Source organism: Psittacula echo (genome assembly GCF_963264785.1).
Source record: "Psittacula echo genome assembly, chromosome: Z".
In the NCBI taxonomy this organism is placed as follows: Eukaryota; Metazoa; Chordata; class Aves; order Psittaciformes; family Psittacidae; genus Psittacula; species Psittacula echo.
In genome coordinates, this window is record NC_137742.1 from 5,203,637 (window position 1) to 5,221,011 (window position 17,375).

At 42.9% G+C, this 17,375-nt stretch overlaps 1 protein-coding gene across 1 annotated transcript in view; it reads right to left on the minus strand.

The window, feature by feature from the left end:
* The window catches only part of SETBP1 (SET binding protein 1), a gene marked incomplete at both ends in the record, with an annotated part of 261,848 nt that overhangs the window by 69,337 nt on the left and 175,136 nt on the right, over nt 1-17,375 (minus strand). The window contains one exon of the mRNA XM_080637832.1: nt 11,955-15,420. Coding sequence (XP_080493958.1) covers nt 11,955-15,420 — 3,466 coding nt within the window. The remainder of the gene's footprint in view (nt 1-11,954; nt 15,421-17,375) is intronic.

Below are 17,375 nucleotides of genomic sequence, written 5' to 3' on the forward strand. Positions count from 1 at the left end.
AAAAAGCTGGGCATGGCCAATATGACAGTGTGCTCCAGCCTCTGCTCCACCCACAATGTGGACCCACAACTTGACCTGGTGCAATAATGCAATGCTAGCCTCAAGTCCCCAAACCCCAGTATCCCTCCTGTCACTTCCAGAGCACACAGCAAGCAGATGGCTGTAGAAAAGCCCCTATTTGGGAGTCTGGATTAGGAAAACAACAATTTCAGAAGTGCTTATAAGTGTAGCCAGGGCTACAGGGAGATCAGGATCTGCCAAGTGGAGATCAGGATCAAGCACTGCGCAGCACGGATTGGTCTGCCCACTCCAGGCACTCTCATCCATCATTTGTGGGAACACAAACCAGCCTGCAACAAGAAGTTCAGAGGCATATACTTTCTTTCTGGTTTGGCCCACAAAATCAGTATAGCCATGCCCCAGCCTTCTGTGCTGAGGTATTCCATGCTAGGTCAATGTCATCTAAAACTGGTGGGTTCAGTCAGGCTATGACTTAATGAAGTGGGCCTTTTCAACACATTGGGAGATATTAACAGCTCCTCATTCACTTATGAGTCATGATGGACTGCCAGGAGCTCAGTCACTGAATACATGTGAAACTATATGCTTATGTGCTTAAGATACACTTTGAGTCTGAAACACAGTGTCCAGATTTATATACACATTCAGTTTCATTGGGATGTAAGTTCGACTCCAGATGAAGCACACTGAGCCATTCCCTGCAACTTATACACATCCAGTTCATTCTCATGGGGACTTAAGTTGACTCATTCATTGATAGTCTAAATCACATTCACTAACTTCTTCAAACTATGCAGCCTAGAAAAAGACTAAGGAGTCCTGAAACTCGGCTTGAGACTGATTTATTGTCATTTTTACCTGCTAGGGGTTTCTTTGATCTCAGCAAGACTCTCTCCCGATTAGCAGTAAAGAAGGAGGATTTGGGTTAATGGATGCTGCTCTACCCACTCTTTAACGTAAGAGTGGCTCCTATTAGCATTTTAGCAGTTTGTCTTTTTATGCAAGAACTTGCACAGCTGACTTGGCTAAACTTTTAATGGGTATGCTTCTAGTGTGGGAGGAAATGTTAAGCACTGCTTATTGTTACTTAGAATTACACACCCAAATGCCATAGCTCCATCCAGAGTTCCCAGGCACCTAGCTATTTTACTACCTACCACAGCACACTATATCACAAATAAGATCTTCTTTACTGCCTAAAATAATGTCATGATGCAGTTGTAAGAGCCAAAGAATGCTGGGTTTGCAAAATGCATGCATTGCTTCAGATCACAATGAATTCATTTAGCAGGAAATCAGGTAATAACCATTAATTTCAGTGCAATAGATTTCTCTGCTCTTCTTATTTACCAAGATGTTGCTCACTAGATCAAATCAATGATATTACAACAGGTTGCCCAGCATTCTGACAACAGCCAATATCTGCCTAGCATCTCAAGAGGCATCTCTTTATCAAATGCCTCCAGTTTCTGTCTGCCACATCTCTATTTGTTCAGTACGTTCTGCTGGAAGTAGAAAAATTAAGGTTTTCCAATGTATTTGGCTGAGTCAAAAGCTGTTTTGGGCAGTCATGCACAGGCACACGTATTGACTGCCCTACTAGCAACAAATTTGCCCCCACCGTGTGCCAAAGGAGATGTGCTATTGTCCTTGGGTGCACTCCTAGAGGCCACGTGTGGGGCGTACACAACTCCACCCTCAGCTGAGGTGGGAAACTTGTTCAAAGTGGTTTTGAGGTTTTGTTAAGAGGCAAAACAGGAAATCTGCATGAATCTGGAGTTTAACCTTTTTTTTTTTTTTTTAAACTTGCTGCTCTCCAAGCGTTGGTTTTCTTTAAATGGAAAATAAATAAATATCAGAATGACAAACATTCTCCAACTGATCACGTCCCAGTTCTGGGATAAGCCCAAGGTTTTACTGGTGCAGACTAGACTTGAGGCAGCAAAAAGAACCTGGAGTAGTCCAGCGATATTTTCTTTTCTTTTTTTAAACAAACTGAGCAACTTAGAAGCTGTGTCAACTTTCTTAAGTGCTCTTTATGCCAACTAATCATAGTTGGTTCAGAAAACAATGCTGACTACTGCTCTCTTCCTTGCCTACACTGGAGGTGATGAAGGCTTAAGACAGAGCTGAAACAGCAGCACTGTGCCATCTGGAGAGACTGTATCCTCAGCCTGCCCGCCTGGGAGCAGAGGAAGGACAGCTGAATTGCACCTTAAAATCAGTGAAAAGGTCAATGAACACATCAGTGGGGTGAGGAGCATCAGCACAAGCCTGCCTGCCCCAGTACGCTGACTTCCATACACAGCAATGTTACCATTGCTGAAGGTGCCCTTGCTCCTTTTATCACATGGTTTCCTCTGCTAACCATGTAAACCGTAACAGCTGGATTTATACCTTTAGGACTATGGGCCCTCCCCAGCCCTGAAAAAGCTATTGTGAAACTATCAAGTTGTCTCAGGAGCCCAGGAACAGGAAAGCTATCACTACTGTTCTCAGTGTGGGACCTAACAGCAAAAAGGCTCTATCACCCTGACTGTAAAATACTGAGCTTTGTGGTACATTGCTGATTCACATTTTGTGCCACTGCTGAGCAAACTCTACATAGATGTCTCCACAACTCTGCTTCTAGTGCTGTATAACCCTGAGTTTGGGTCAGATTCTGTTATGAGATAAGCTGTTGTCATTCACAAACAACTGCACTAAGGCAAGCGAGTTACTGATAGGTATAATACAAACTGGCTGAGCTATATCTTGCAATTGGGATCTATCAGACAACTTGCTCACAGTTTGCTCCCAGTTTATTTAAGCTGCCTGTGTGTGCTTAGGCATCAACAATGCTTTTAATGCTGCTCCAGCATCACTCTGACGTCAGCACTTTGATTTGATTTTCTGTCACTGTTCCCGCAGATTAAATTTCAACCAGTGACCCATGGCTTGATAGCTCATTAGCAAATCCCTCTGAGCCATCTAGTCCTTCCCTTCCTTGACAGTTAACTCTGCATTGGATACACTCCTGAAGACTCCTGAAATCAGCACCACCCCATGTGAAAGCTCGATCAGACTCAGTGCTGCCGAAAAATCCTATGGGGACCCATGCCCAGCTGCATGTTTTCAGTGACAAATCACTAACAATTCCTATTATGAGTTCCTTGGGTCTTTTCAAGTCATTGAGGTTGTTTAAAAACTCCTCCATGGACAGTCAAAGCTTTCCTTTCCCTCCCCTCCCCTCAGCCCTTGATCTATAGGAGAAGTATTCTGATTTCTTGGCGAAGCCTTAAAACAGGATATTCTTACTCCTTTTGCTGTTCAGCATCATTATTACAAGCAGGCTGACATGCTTTAGCATGCTTTAGCAGCTGGGATAATGCTCTTACAGCTTTCCTTTGCTGTGATACATGAATACAAAAGTCTTGGCAGGCAGTGGGAATGGAGAAGCTGCTTCAGATCATGCTCTGGAGGTCACAGACCCTAACTCTTGCAGTTGAGTAGGACAGGATGCAGGTTGTCCTGAGTTATCCCACTCATGGGCAGGTATCTTGAGCTCAGCTTTTCCTATGGCCAGCTTTAGGTTATGTTGACCAGCAGGTTAATAGTGAAGACAAAAGCCATTGCTCTGTTTTCCTTCCTCCATTTATATGGACAGACCTCTTGCATTTAACCTAGATTATCAGTGCCTTTGAGCAAGAAATTGTATTTTATACATTCCAGAGCTATAGCACCCTTCTAACTCTTCTTAAACTGCCAGTTATACAAGTATCCAGCCTGCAACATATCAAAATTTTAACCAACCCTCTTCCTCCAACCTAAGAAAATCTCAACAGATGCTGAACTGAGGCTGATTTTCACATCCAGCAGGTAGAGCACAGCTTCAAGGACTTCAGTGAAGCCACAGATTAGACCTCCCAGTCCCACATTCTCTTTTCACCTCAACAAACACTTCACTGCAAAAGTCAACTTCATCGATTTCAATGGGGAGACATTTGATTTACACCAGGCCTAGACCAGAATATAGCCATGATTCTTTAATGCCTTTAAAAGCCAAGAGCCTAGCAGAAGCCAATTGTGTCTGACACGAAGCTGCTGCACACCCAGTGTGGAATCTGCACAACTCCATAAACCAGCAGTGGTCTAAATAAAAACTTCAAACAAGACATTCTGGCATTGCCCAGAAAGAAAGAAGATAAATAGCTGGAAGCCGCCAAGTTGTGAAGGAAGAGCTGCTTGACTGTTGGACAGAGAGCAAAGTTAGAGGCAGAAATTAGGCAGGGTGCTGGGAGGCTTGTAACACTCCTAAAAACCAAAGGGGTCATAGCATTTCATTTGATTAATTCATCACTGGTCCAAAAGACTTTGTACAGAGCCTCAGGCAGTGCAATAAACATACAATCATTAAGAGAGGAAATAAAAGATTGGTTGGATGGTAAATACTCCAGCTCCCTCTGCCACTCCAGCTTCCCTTTTGTTTCTTGTCTCTTTGGTCAGTGCAAACATTGGAAGCAACACAGCAAGTAAGTGGTAGCATTAAACCCACAACAGTAACAAAAATCACTGTATTTCAAATGCTTTGGTCAAAACACTTTCCAGAACAGCTTTGACTTACTTTCCCCATAATTTTTGTTATCCTTCAACAGCCCATTCCTCTAGGAAACGCCATTGGCAGAATGGAGAAATAGTCATGCTTGCTTGGCCTCCTCTCCCCACTGCAGAAGATTTAGCAGAAAACAACAAAAAGGCTGTTTATCTTAAGGGGGGCAGATAATGCTTTTGGAGGTAATTTCAGTAGTTTTGGTTGTACTCCTAAGCATTCAGGGGGCCAAACAGCTGTTTTGATGTAACGTAATTTTATTTGCAAATAATAGTGTTCCCTAAAGCTCTGATACTAACTTTTATGGGCCAGAGGGTACAAACATTCACCCTGTAAGTGTACAGTGCCTGTCCCTCACCACAGGACACAGCAGAAAAGCACAGCACCCCTACTGACACTGTGGCTGGAAAACTTTTGGAGTTGCTTGAAGCTATGTAGGAGCCTGGGGCATCTGAAGAAACCACAGCAGAGGCAGAGCTAGGGAAAGGGAGGGTGACTAACACTGCATACATCCTCAGCAAGTGAACTTCATGTCTGGCTCTTCTCCCATTCACTTCAAGCATTATCACTGCTCCCAAGCTGCATTCACTGGGCACCAATGTGTATCAGACCTCACTGTGGTCTGATAAAAGCAGGAATCTGCTTTTTATCCCCTTTTCTCAGGCAGGCACTGAGGTTTACTGCAACTTACTTAGTTTTCTGCAGACACATGAGAAAACTATGACCTGGAAGATGAGTGAGTCTCCAACCTCTTGACCATGCATCAGCCTGCCTCACATTTGTGCACACAATGCCATATGGCACCTAGGTCCTGTTGAATCCAATACCACTACTGAAGAAAACAAGGTGATTTACACGTGAGTTCGAATTGATATCTAATGAACTTCATTCATGATTTGATTTTCAATTTTCTTCCATTATGTAAAGATCCATGTGTACACATATGCAAGACCCAGCCAGTAGAGACATTCCTTTTGTCTCTAAGCTGTTCAGATGAGGAAATGGTCATTGATTATAGTGTTGAAACACTGTTTCCCCTGTTACTGAAATAATTCGTTCACTACAGAATAAAGAAACAACTCTGTCATTCTGGAGTTATTAAAAATAACCTGGAAAGTACTGTTTTACAAAAATCAGAAAAGTTTGTTTAATGAGGCAGTTGGATAGCTCTATTTACTTGCATTTTCCATATACATTGAGAATAACAAATATGCTCGCCCACTACTGAAATACAGATACTTTCTCAGTGTAAAACTGGCTGATTAAGGCTTCAAGATAATGGTCTAGAACTGTATATGCTGTTCCTTAAAACAAATAAACGAAACAACACCCCCCTCAAATCAAAACAAAACTCATGGTGCCTTTGCCAATATTTCACCATGTTTGTTTTTGCTCATAGCAAGCCCTGTTTTAAATCACACTAATGCATTTGACTTCTGAGAGAGGACGAACCAGAGATTCATTCAATACTGAATGGCAATGGTTTATACCAGCAGGAATCTGAGGGGAGTTTTGTCAGAGAAGAAATCTCATCTGGATAGATAACACTCCTCAGCAGGGCATGGTTACTTATATGTGTGTTTGTACTGACATCAGATGAATGCTGTTCATCTGTTTGATTGTCACTTCTCCTCCCTTCCTCCAGTATTCCTCCTACTCTTCTTTTGGAAGGTTTAATCACCCATTGTAAGGCTTTTTAACGGGAACAAGGGCACTTTTAAGATAAAGACATTGGAAAAAAACTTCGAACAACTACAGTGTACATTTGTGCGTTTACTAAGTGCAACTTGAGTATGTACACATTCATGACACAGCCTTTCTTCTCTCACTTAAGTCATATGACCAAACACTATTCACTGCATGATGCTCATCCTTCATTTAAAGCTGGTACTTATTCCTTCAGAGTTAAACTAGCACCATACAAACTAGCTGAGGAGGAAAGGTCAAATCAGAAGAAATTCATTTGTAACACTGCTGGATGTTGAAGGGGGAAGGCGTGGGGGGCTTGTAGGTAAGCTAAGCATTAATTCGTAAAGCATGTTTGTCATGCTAACTATCCAGCATTCAGCGACTGGTGATTACTACCTTCCTAATAGCTGCATATGATTAACTTCATATTCCTGTAAATTTACTGTGCATGGTGTCTATGCTATATCTGATGAAACCCACATACTTATTAGCTGATTTTTGAGCCATGATGCCCTATATGCAAGCAAGGCAATCTTTGCCTGTATAATTATCTTTAGAAAAAAAAAAAAAAAGAGACAGAAATACCACAAGCATGAGATAGCACAGACCTTGATTAGTCTCATTACAAAGGCAGGCAGAAACAGAGTCCTGTATATAGTGACTTTTGACCTCTGCTGGCCTGCAATCGTTGTAACTAGGACATAGAACCATAGACCAGTTAGAGCTGGAAAGGACTTTAAGATCATCTAGCTCCAAACCCCTGCCATTGGCAGGGATGCCTCACCCTAGATCATGACCCCAAAGGCTCTATCCAGCCTGGCACTGAACACTGCCAAGGATGGAGCATTTACCACTTCTTTGGGCAACTTGTGCCAGTGCCTCACCACCCGTACACTAAAGAACTTCTTCCTTATATCTAATCCGAACTTCCCTTGTTTCAGTTTGAACCCATGACCCCTTGTCCTATCACTACAGCCCTGATGAAGATTCCCTCTTTGGCATGCTTATAGGCTCCCTTCAGACACTGGAAGCCTGCTATGAGGTCTTCACAACTTTCTCTTCTCCAAGCTGAACAGCCCCACAGGTCGTATACACAAATTGCCATCTTGTCTATGCACTTTAAAATGTTAAGCTTTTCCTCATTTGTCCACCTAAGGAAATAAGGAAGAGGTAACCATTCCTGCTTTTTCCCAAGGAACAAGCTATGTCATCAAGACTGCTCATCAGCAATGCAAGTCTCTTCTTCAGCATCATATATGAGGCCAAAGCAGGCAGATATAAGACAATGAAATGTGGAGTTTGCTATAAAGACCTCTGTAAAACACAGCTCTGCTCTCCATCTCCCCAGCCCAGCTGCGGCACCAATCTGTGGCCTCTCCCTGGGTCCCTCACCTGGAGCTTTAGTAACTACTAGAGAGCAGATGAAAGGATCATCCATCCAGCTGTGTGCAGTGTCTCAGGTCACAGAGTGCCAGAGGCACCCCGATCACGTTTTGCAAATGCATGAGGCATATCTCTGGAAGGATGGAGTCAGCCGAGTCAATGTTTGGAACGCACAACTTGAAAGTTCAGTTTAGGATGTGCCCAAGTGAAGGTACAACTATGGCAAGGCAGGATCTGAACCGTTTCTTCTTGTATCCTTCCCTATAGGCCAGACTGATGTCACTGGACTAGTCTTCTGCATCAGCCAAATAGGAAAGCAGTGTTTAATTAGTTTTAATTAATTAGTCTTTCTAAATGCAGGAGGATTAGGTGAGCACAATGAATCTTACAAAAATAGCTATTTCAGAAAAATGCAAAAGCAGCAGTTCATTGGGATTGGATGGGAAGGAAGGTGGGAAGAATTACTAATTAGTGTTTATTAAAAGGACTCCAGTTTCTCCAGGACAATGGTGGAGAAACAGGCAGTGCACTGGGGGAATAGCCATATGCATTAACACTGCACGTTTAACCCCAAGAGGTCCCAAGAGACTTAAAATGAGCTAAAGCTCAAAAGGTCCCCACTAATGAATGGTCAGTGACAGTCCAGTATAGGGAATGAACATTCGCTATGACCAACCAAGGTGGATGGTGGCACTCTCTTAATGGGATCCTTCACAGATTGATACAGATTTCTTGTGCCAGAACTGCAGGCAGCTTCTCCCGAAAGTAAGAGGGACAACTCTTCCCTTCACATACTAATTTTTGTGGATTATAAAATCATACATAGGCTTTAATGTTACATGAAGAACTGTTTTCTAGCATATGCATGACCACTACATAGAACTAGAGAACTGTGATCTTTTCAGAAATGACTAGTACTACACAGATAATAATAACAAAAATAACAGTACAATGGCATCGGCACCAGCACACTACACTGAAAGAAACTGCAACGCTTGAATACCAAAGAGCACTAAATGGTCCTCTCATCGCTCTTTATCACACATATTTCCACTGAGCATGGGTGGGTTTTGCTCCATATTTCATCTCCAGCAACACACAATGAAGCTGCAAATGGCATTACTGATCATACCAAAATGCCCATGCACTAAAAATAACACTGAAATTGTAATATAAATCTATTTTCAGCTTTCATCTGAATATTCAGGATGTCTCCTCTTATCTCTGTTATGTATTATTTTTATATTGTGAAAGATGACAAATACAGAATGTCAAGAGCAACCAAGCTATTGACATCGCCTCCTGGGACAGAGTTGTATTTTCTCATAGAGCTTTTTTTTCTTTTACCTTTATTTTTACAATTAGTCAATGCTGATTAGCCACCTCAGGAAAATGCAAGGTGAATTAGGAGAAAGAAGATCAAGGTTATCAGGGAAACATTTAATCCCTCCTCAGTGGGAACCGGTTAACAGTTATGGCTAGACTCAAGTGCAGACCTCTGTTGGGAATCCCAGTGAAGGTCAAAGGCAGAGAGGAAAAAAAACTGCACTGAGATCTTAGAGAGTCATAAGCAGACAGATGTTCCTAAGCTTTAATGAGCAGTCTTGGCTCCAGGCCTTTCTTGGCAGAGTTTAGTTTTAGTATTTTCCCTTGTAGTGCAAGGTATGGCTCTGGTTAGCTAGCTATGCTTAGCTAACTGCTAAGATTTTTCCATCTAAATAATAGCTTGACAATGAAGAAGACAGTTCATAATCTGTGACTTGATGGATTAGGTTAGGGGGAGCAATGTGCAGTTGTAATCATGAAAAGTAAAAAATTAATAAAAATTATTTTAGTTTTAAATGAGAACCAGTTTAAACACCAAATCTGATGGAGTTCCTAATGCAAGTTCTGCCACTCCACCTTATGTTTTTATCATCACGGACAATAAACTGAAGGAAAATAACATCAAATGGACTTTTTCTTTACTAATTCTATTTCCAAGCCAGCATGGTGGGGATCTTACCCCTACTCTGGAAACTCATTTGGGTTCAGCAGTTCTGAGAATTTTGTCTGAACAATTTGTTACACCAATGTAAAATGTATTAAATTGGGAAATAGAAAACATCTTACGTTCAGAAAGCAAAAAAGCTACAAATCCAACTGTTACCAAACTGTGAAATCAGCAACTTCCCCAAAAAAGCTGAGAAATAGGCTTGCTGAAAATTCTGGAGACTTTTAACCCTTGTCAGTTAGGCACAACTTCCAATGTGGTGCAATAGGCACCACGACACTTGATGGAGAATAATTTTGTTCTCTATCAGGCATGCAGGAATCCTGATAAAACCTGTGACTGAATTCAGTCTCTTTGCTGATATTTCCAGGTGTCACAATTGGTCTGATATAATACGGTACCATGAAACTGAATATTTTCATGGCTCTCATTTTAGAGTTGCTACAGTCCAGATTCTGCTGTCAGTGAAGTTAAGGAAATGTCTAGGTGGCTTAAGTATGAACAGTCTTTAGATCTCAATCAGTTACAAGTCAATAAAAAACTTAAAAGCCTTGCATTGGCAGGTTATACAAATTCTCTGCTCCCTTTGTGTTCTCAGCTGATTCTCTTTTGGAGGCTATGAATTACATCTCTTTGTAGCTCTTTTTTAGCAGATCAGAATCTCATCCACCACAGGCTGGTGCAGTAAAGCTCACCCTTTTCCAGAACCAAGTGTGAAATGTTGCTTTGTGATAAATATCTGATGGTGCAGGAGCTCTGGGCTTGCTCCCAAGATAATTCATTTATATTGCAGCAAAACACCTGCCTCTGTGTCATCACGAAAGCAGTTCCCTATTGTAAAGTACAATGCAGTCTCTCAGACAAGAGTCAGATTCCTTTTCTTTCCCCTCTGGAGGAGATGAACAGATGTACTTAGGAATCTAAAGGAGCTTCCTCCCTCCTCATCTACTCAGCTTATATATCTAAGTCATGAGTCTGAAAACTTTTCAGTCAATTGTTGAGGATTTATTGTTTCCATGACACCAGTCCCTTCCCACAGCCACTCAATGCTCAGGATGATTACTTTACGTAACACCTGCTGGCTGGAAGCGACAGATTTACGCTAGGATTATACTTAGGGTCTCCATACATTCAGCCCAACTATCATCATGATGGGTCCCTCTGGATCAGCAGTACACCACACCAGTCACAGGACACCAACCCAGCTCCACAACTTCCCATATGTCTGGTCCATGTCATCAACAAATGGCTTTTGAACGCTCTGTGGGCCACAGCAGACTCTCTGCTCAATACCATGGCTGTTCTTCCAAAGGCTGGGCAACGACTACCACCCCATGATATCAGACACCAATAAGAGGGATGCCTACCTTGGCAACAGGGTTTAAAATTGCTGCTGCAGTAGATTGCAATGGTGGTATTTTTGGAGGAAGCGCAACAAGCTATGAGAGACAAGCAAAGGCTGGACAAAAGTTTAGAAAAAAGCTGTGTAACAGCTCAAGGACTTTAAGAGATTTTGGCGTAATGCTGGCTTAGCACATGTCCTGGGTTCAGCTATAGCAGTTGTTTTTGCTTCTTCTTAGTAGCTGGTGCAGTGCTGGGTTTTTTACTTTCAGCCTGGGAGCAACGCTGATAAAACCGATGTTTTTAGTTGCTGCTAAGTAATGTTTACTCTGACCCAGGACTTTCTCAGTCTCCTGCTCTGCCAGGGAGGAAGGGAAGCTGGAAGGAAGCAGAGACAGGACACATGACCCAGACTAGCCAAAGGGGTATTCCATACCACAGCGTGTCATGCCCAGTGTATAAACCGGGGGTAGTTACCTGGAAGGGCTAGATCACTGCTTGGGTCAGGCTGGGTATTGGTTGGCAGGTGGTGAGCAGTTGTATTCTCTTCCCTTGTTATTTCCCTTATCATTATTATTATTGGTAGTAGCAGTAGTGGTTTTGTGTTATACCTGAGTTACTGGACTGTTCTTATCTCAACCTGTGGGAATGACATTCTTTTGATTCTCCTCCCCATCCCTCTGGGAGTGGGGGGAGGAAGAAAGTGGGGAAGTAAGTGAGCTGCTGTGTGGTTCTGAGTTACCAACTGGGCTTACACCACAACAATGCATAACCAATGTTCTTGTCAATCTCCCCAAAGTTTGGATGCAGAATGAGAGTCAAATACAAAAAGCCAGAGAAGTTATTGGCTCAAAAATGTTTGCTGTAAATGACAAGCACCTTTCGTTCAGCATTAAAATTTAAATGCAAAAAGGTAAAATAGAATAAAGTAGACCTTACCTGAAGAGGCTGAAGAATCATAAGTAGTTCTATCCTTTCTATTTGTCCTGAAGGGCTGAATGTCCTTTTCCCTGTAGGTTCCAAACCCTTCAAAGCTTCTTCTTTTATTCCCACTTGAATCATTGTCCCGCTTCTCACTTGAGGAATTCATTTCACCAAACACGTCCAGGGACTCTGACCTTCCATTACTCTCAGTATTACCAGAGTACCTCTTTGTGCAAGAGTCAATGGGATCATTGCTTAAGTCATTTTTATCTTTACTCTGTGTCCACTGCTGGGCATCAGAAAGTGATAATGTAGACAGCGTATCCACTTCAAAGTTACTCTTTGAGCCTTTGTGTCCGGTTTCACAGTGCTGGTGCTTCTGCTTCTCCTTATGCTTGCTTTTCTCGCTTAGCAAGGAGAGGTCTTTATCTGAGCCACTCAGCCTTTCACTGATAGCATGGCTAGGGAAGCCAGTGGGCTTGCTAGCAAAGAGACCACTCAGATCTTCATGAGTTCCCAGTATCCGCTCATCCTTATGCTTGTGCTTATGTTTGTGTTTCCTTTTGTGAAGTCGGCCACTTGAAAGGCTTGTTCCTCCAACCTTTGGAGGGGCCAAAGAGGACTGCATGTCTCCAAGGCCCATTCCCACAGGTGTTTGCAGGTGTACTCCGTGTTTTGCCTTATGCTTGGCAGTGGTGGACATCTTCATATGAGAGCTTGCATGGAACTGGGGTGGGGGCACAGTCGGTCTCATAAATGGGGAAGCCGCTCCGAGCGTGTGAGACAGGTACAGAGGAGCTGGATACTGACCATAGTAACCAAGATTCATCATAGGCATTGATGTGTAAGGCATTCCATAGGGTGCATAGTAACTCCCACTGGGAATAGGGTAACCAAACCCTTGTAAAAAAGGCACCTTTGTCATGGTGTCATTGGTTTTGGCAGGTCTACCACGCTTCTTCTTAGACTTCATGTCAGAGGTCCTGCGAAGATAGAGCAATGGGTCATACTGGATATATGGCACAGGGTAGTAGTGATCAAAATTAATCCTGAAGATGCTGGGATATGGATTTTCATGATAAAATGTGTAACTTCTATGGGAAATCCTGAACACTTGAAACTTATTGATCAGTTCCTCAAGGTCTGCCAGAAACTGGAGGTCATCTCTGTTCTGCAGACCTTTCCTTTTCCTCTTGTGCTTTGGCTTTTTAATACTCTCATGAGAGAGAAAGTTATCCACAATGAGATGTTTCGGCCGGTGACCATGCCTGTTCTTTGTGCTGGTGTCAGATGGGATAGCCTCTGGATTGTCCAGGGTGCAGAAATCAAAGGAGTATCTCCTGCGGGACTCTGAACTTTTCTCAGCTTGGTCAGAAGTGCTGTTGTTGTCTGTACCTATCCCACTGTCGCTTGGTATGGTTTCCTCACTGTGAGACTCACTCACTGGAGACAGGGTTACTTCTTTCAGAGAACCTATTTCACAGAGGTGGGAAGGTGAATTAGCCATTAACCTGGGTGGAGACAGCTTCCAAGTTCCACTGTGCATTCCTTTCTGGGTTTTTGTAGGAAGAGCACTGATAGGTTGAAGATTTGGCATAGTTTTTAGCTCTGAAAAATTAGTTTCAGTGCTTGCAGGGCTAAGGTTGCCGTTAGTCCCGACCAACTGTGTCGAAAGCGAATGAATAGCTGCTGGTGACGATGCCACAAGTGACTGCAGGTTGGAAGGCACTGCTGGGTTTTCTGGCTGGCTGGAAACAGGCCTTGAGTGCTTGATGGTTGTCTTAGGTTCTTCTGTCTGAGGCTGCAGCTCTGCTCTTGGCTTTCTGCCCCGTTTTTTGCCAATATAGATCGTCCCCCTCTTGCTGACATTGATCTGCTTTCCTAGTCTGGCATCAATGGTGGCTGGCCCAGCACTAGATGGTGGCTGGACTTTTGCCTTCAGAGCTATGCTGCTGGAGCAGGAAGACAAGATCTGATTGAGAATATTCTTCCTCTTAAGGGTCTTCATTTTATTAATGGTCTTGATGGTCTTCTTATCCAAGACCCCAAGCTTCCCGACCTTTTTGTGAAACTTGAGTTCATTGATGGGCTTGTCCTCTCCTGGGACCATCTGGGCTAACTTGGCCAGATTCCGTCTCCTTTTCCTTTTCTTTGTTCCTGGAAATTCATGACTGATTGGACTCACTGGGCTGGTGGAGGTCCCCTCATGAATGGTTTCAACAGTGAGCAGAGGCTGTTTCTTTGGTCGTCCTCTTTTTTTCTTGACAGGTGTGATCACAGTAAGACTGTCAGTATTGGTATAGAGAGGGCTGGATGGTGTAATGGGATAGGCTGAAGGAGGCTCCACCATCAGCTTCTCAGACGTCGTCATGGAGGTTTCCCGAAGGATAGATTTAGGCTTGCTGCATGTCCATCGCCGTTTAGTCACATGTTTGGGGTGCTGGATCTCAGATAATTTGCCAGCTGTGGGAAGATCGGTGGGTAGGAGAGTAGATGTCAGAGCTACAGGTTTTCTGAGTCTGGTGGCACTGTTTGGGGAAGCTCTGTCAGTGAGCATGCTGCTGTCAATAGCTGCTAAGGGGGACTCATTTTCAATCACTTTCCCTGGTTTTGTGGCTCGAAGATCTTTTTTACTTCCTTCTGGTTGAGAGCTAGTCCTGTTTGCTACTTCACTGCTCATAGCAAGTCCACGAGGCAGGCTTTTCTCCTGGATAGTTTTTTCAATAGAAGATTTTGTGGCTTGCCTTTTTTTCCTTTTGTGGCCAGATGCATCTGTTGTTGGAGACTTTATTGGGATAGTAATTCGTACGTGACTGGTGTCACTTTCACAACTGCTAGCAGAAGCGGGATTCTGCTTCAAGGGTGATGTATCCAATAGACTTTCCATCAAGTAAGACTCCTTTTTCCCTTCCATGCTGTCATGAGATTTGCTGTCAAATGCTTTCTGAGCACTCTTCACCCATTCAATTTCTGTGGTTTGGATCGTTTGACTTAACAAGTCCTTTTTGCTGGACTTCTTCTTTGTACTCCCAGTGGGCTGATCGGGGACCTCCAGCTGCATGCTTCCCTCTGGATCACCAAGTGGCAAAAGCCCATTGCACTCGGAGGCACTGCTGGGCTGGGTGGCCACGCTGATGTTGTTGGGTGATGGGACTGCACTGCAAGTGAGAAGCTCCTTACTACTGGCCGACAGCTGCCCCCACGTGCTGCTGGGGCAGGCCTTCTTTGCTTGGGATTTGCTGAAAGAAACTCCTGGCTCTGGAGTGGAGACCTTGGTGGCACTAATTACTTCTCGACTGGGTTCTGTGTTCATGAAGCAACTTTGAGAAGCGGATCCAGTGTCAGAGCTTGTTGACCAGTCAAGGTGGTGCTGGTTGCTACTTTTCTGCTGGTGCTTTGATTTTAAGGTGTCACCGGTGAAGTCTTGTTGGAGGCCGGGATCATAGTGCAGAGCAGAATGTTTTTGTGGCCTTTCGTAAACCTGGAAGGTAGCAGGAAATAAATAGAAAAGAAAATATTAGTTTATCAGTCCATTCATAACCCTGGTTGCAGCTCTTCATTTGTACAGCAAATGACAACTCTTCTTAACATATGCCCTTGTAAGGGTTAGGAGCCTTTAGAAAGTCTTCTTATACTTGACCCAAATTTGTATTTAGATTCATGCACTGTAAACAAGTTTTGTTTTGTTTTCCCACTTTAAAAACAATGGAAATATTTCTACAAAAGCAAAATTGCTAAGGAAACATATTTATTGATTTTTAATTTAAAACAGAAGTAAATTATTTCCTTTCAATGGATGAATGATGCAATTCAGCCTCCTAGTGAGAATCCCTTCTCCCTAAAAAATAATCCCTCACAGAACTTGATGCAAAACAGCAGCAGTTAAGCTTATTGTTGTAAACAAGAAAAAATGCAGAATTATCTCGTAAGTTGTAACAAACAAGAGAGAAACCTGTGGATCTACTTCACTATGAATCCAGAAACAGCAAAGATTTACTTGCTAAAATTTCCATGTAGAAGTCATCTCCACAAACCTAGTGCTTAAAATCATATGCATAGGATCGAGTGTGTGAGGCACACTTGGCAGGTTCAAGATTTGCATCACTCTCTTTTCATTTTAATAATCAGCTATTTGCAATGTTGGTAAGAGATATTTTTAATATGATTTCTAATCTGACAGAAGCTCTTCAAGCCACAGAGGTTACAGTAAGGGCAGAACTATACTGAAAGCTCTTACAGAGAAAAAGAAAGTCTACTTTTTTTCTTGGTGAGCCTTCTTCAGTTAAAGAAATTGTATTTGCTGCAGCTGCAACCTTTTGAAAAGTCTTTGAAAGAAAAAAATAATATTTATTATTTTTACCTTAGTTAACTGACCTCTTTTACCCATTTGTTTTCTCCTGCTACATTTAGGAGGATGTTTTGTAAAGCTTTGGATGAAACTGTGCAACTGATTTGTACACCTAGTACTGCAAACAACTGTTGTTAACAAACTGTAATGACACTGATCCGAGTGCCAAATAAATGACGAGACACTTAAAATGTATGTGTAACCAAAGAAAGAACTAGAAACAACTGCTAAGTGTCTCATGTTTCTGAAAACACCCTGGTACAATAAAGTTTCTACCAGTAGTGTTACGTTAGATCCCTTTTTGGGGTGTTTGCAAAAGAAGCCTTGGGTCAAGGAGGCTGTCAGCATAAGAGGGTTTTGAGCTGGAAAATGAGGCTACTCCAGCTCTGAGCAACTTCAGAGGGATATGAAAAGTGCTGAACACTCCCAAGCCCATGGTGCATTATTTGATGACCAGTAAACATACATGTTATTGGCAAATTGATGTTGAGATATCCTTCAAGCGCATATAAAAATGGGCATGTGGCTTTTCTGGAATGGGTAATAACAATGAAGCTGTTCTGGTCCATCTTCTGAGGAGTAATCAGAGACTATTAAATCCTGTGGATAGCTCAGCTGTTGTGCACATGGACCAGCCATGTTCAGGGAAACCAGAGTTTTCCAGGAATTGTGGAGTGAGAAAACGAAAGCACGCAGCTGTGGTGGAGCTGCAGATGTCGCGGGCAAGTGACACCCGGTTTCTTTAGCCTGAGAAAAGAGCCGAAAGCATAAACAGCCCTTGGGAAATGAATCAGTTGTTCCTCCTCCTCCTGCTCCTTCTCACAGTGGCCTCCCACGAGTGAGCCACACAGCATGCAGCAGCTATGACCCATGTCGCTGATGCCCTCCTTTGGAAGATGAAGCCCACCCATGTCCACACCCTTGGGATGAGGCCAGGTTGGGTTGGAAGGAATTCAGCAACACTGGCACCGAATTCTGATAGTTGAATTTTATGGCTAGGGTTTTTTTTTAACTGATCAGAAAGCTCATGATCTTCATTCTATCTCAGCCATTTGAGGCTTCTCCTGCTCCCAGCTGCCAGTAGGTTA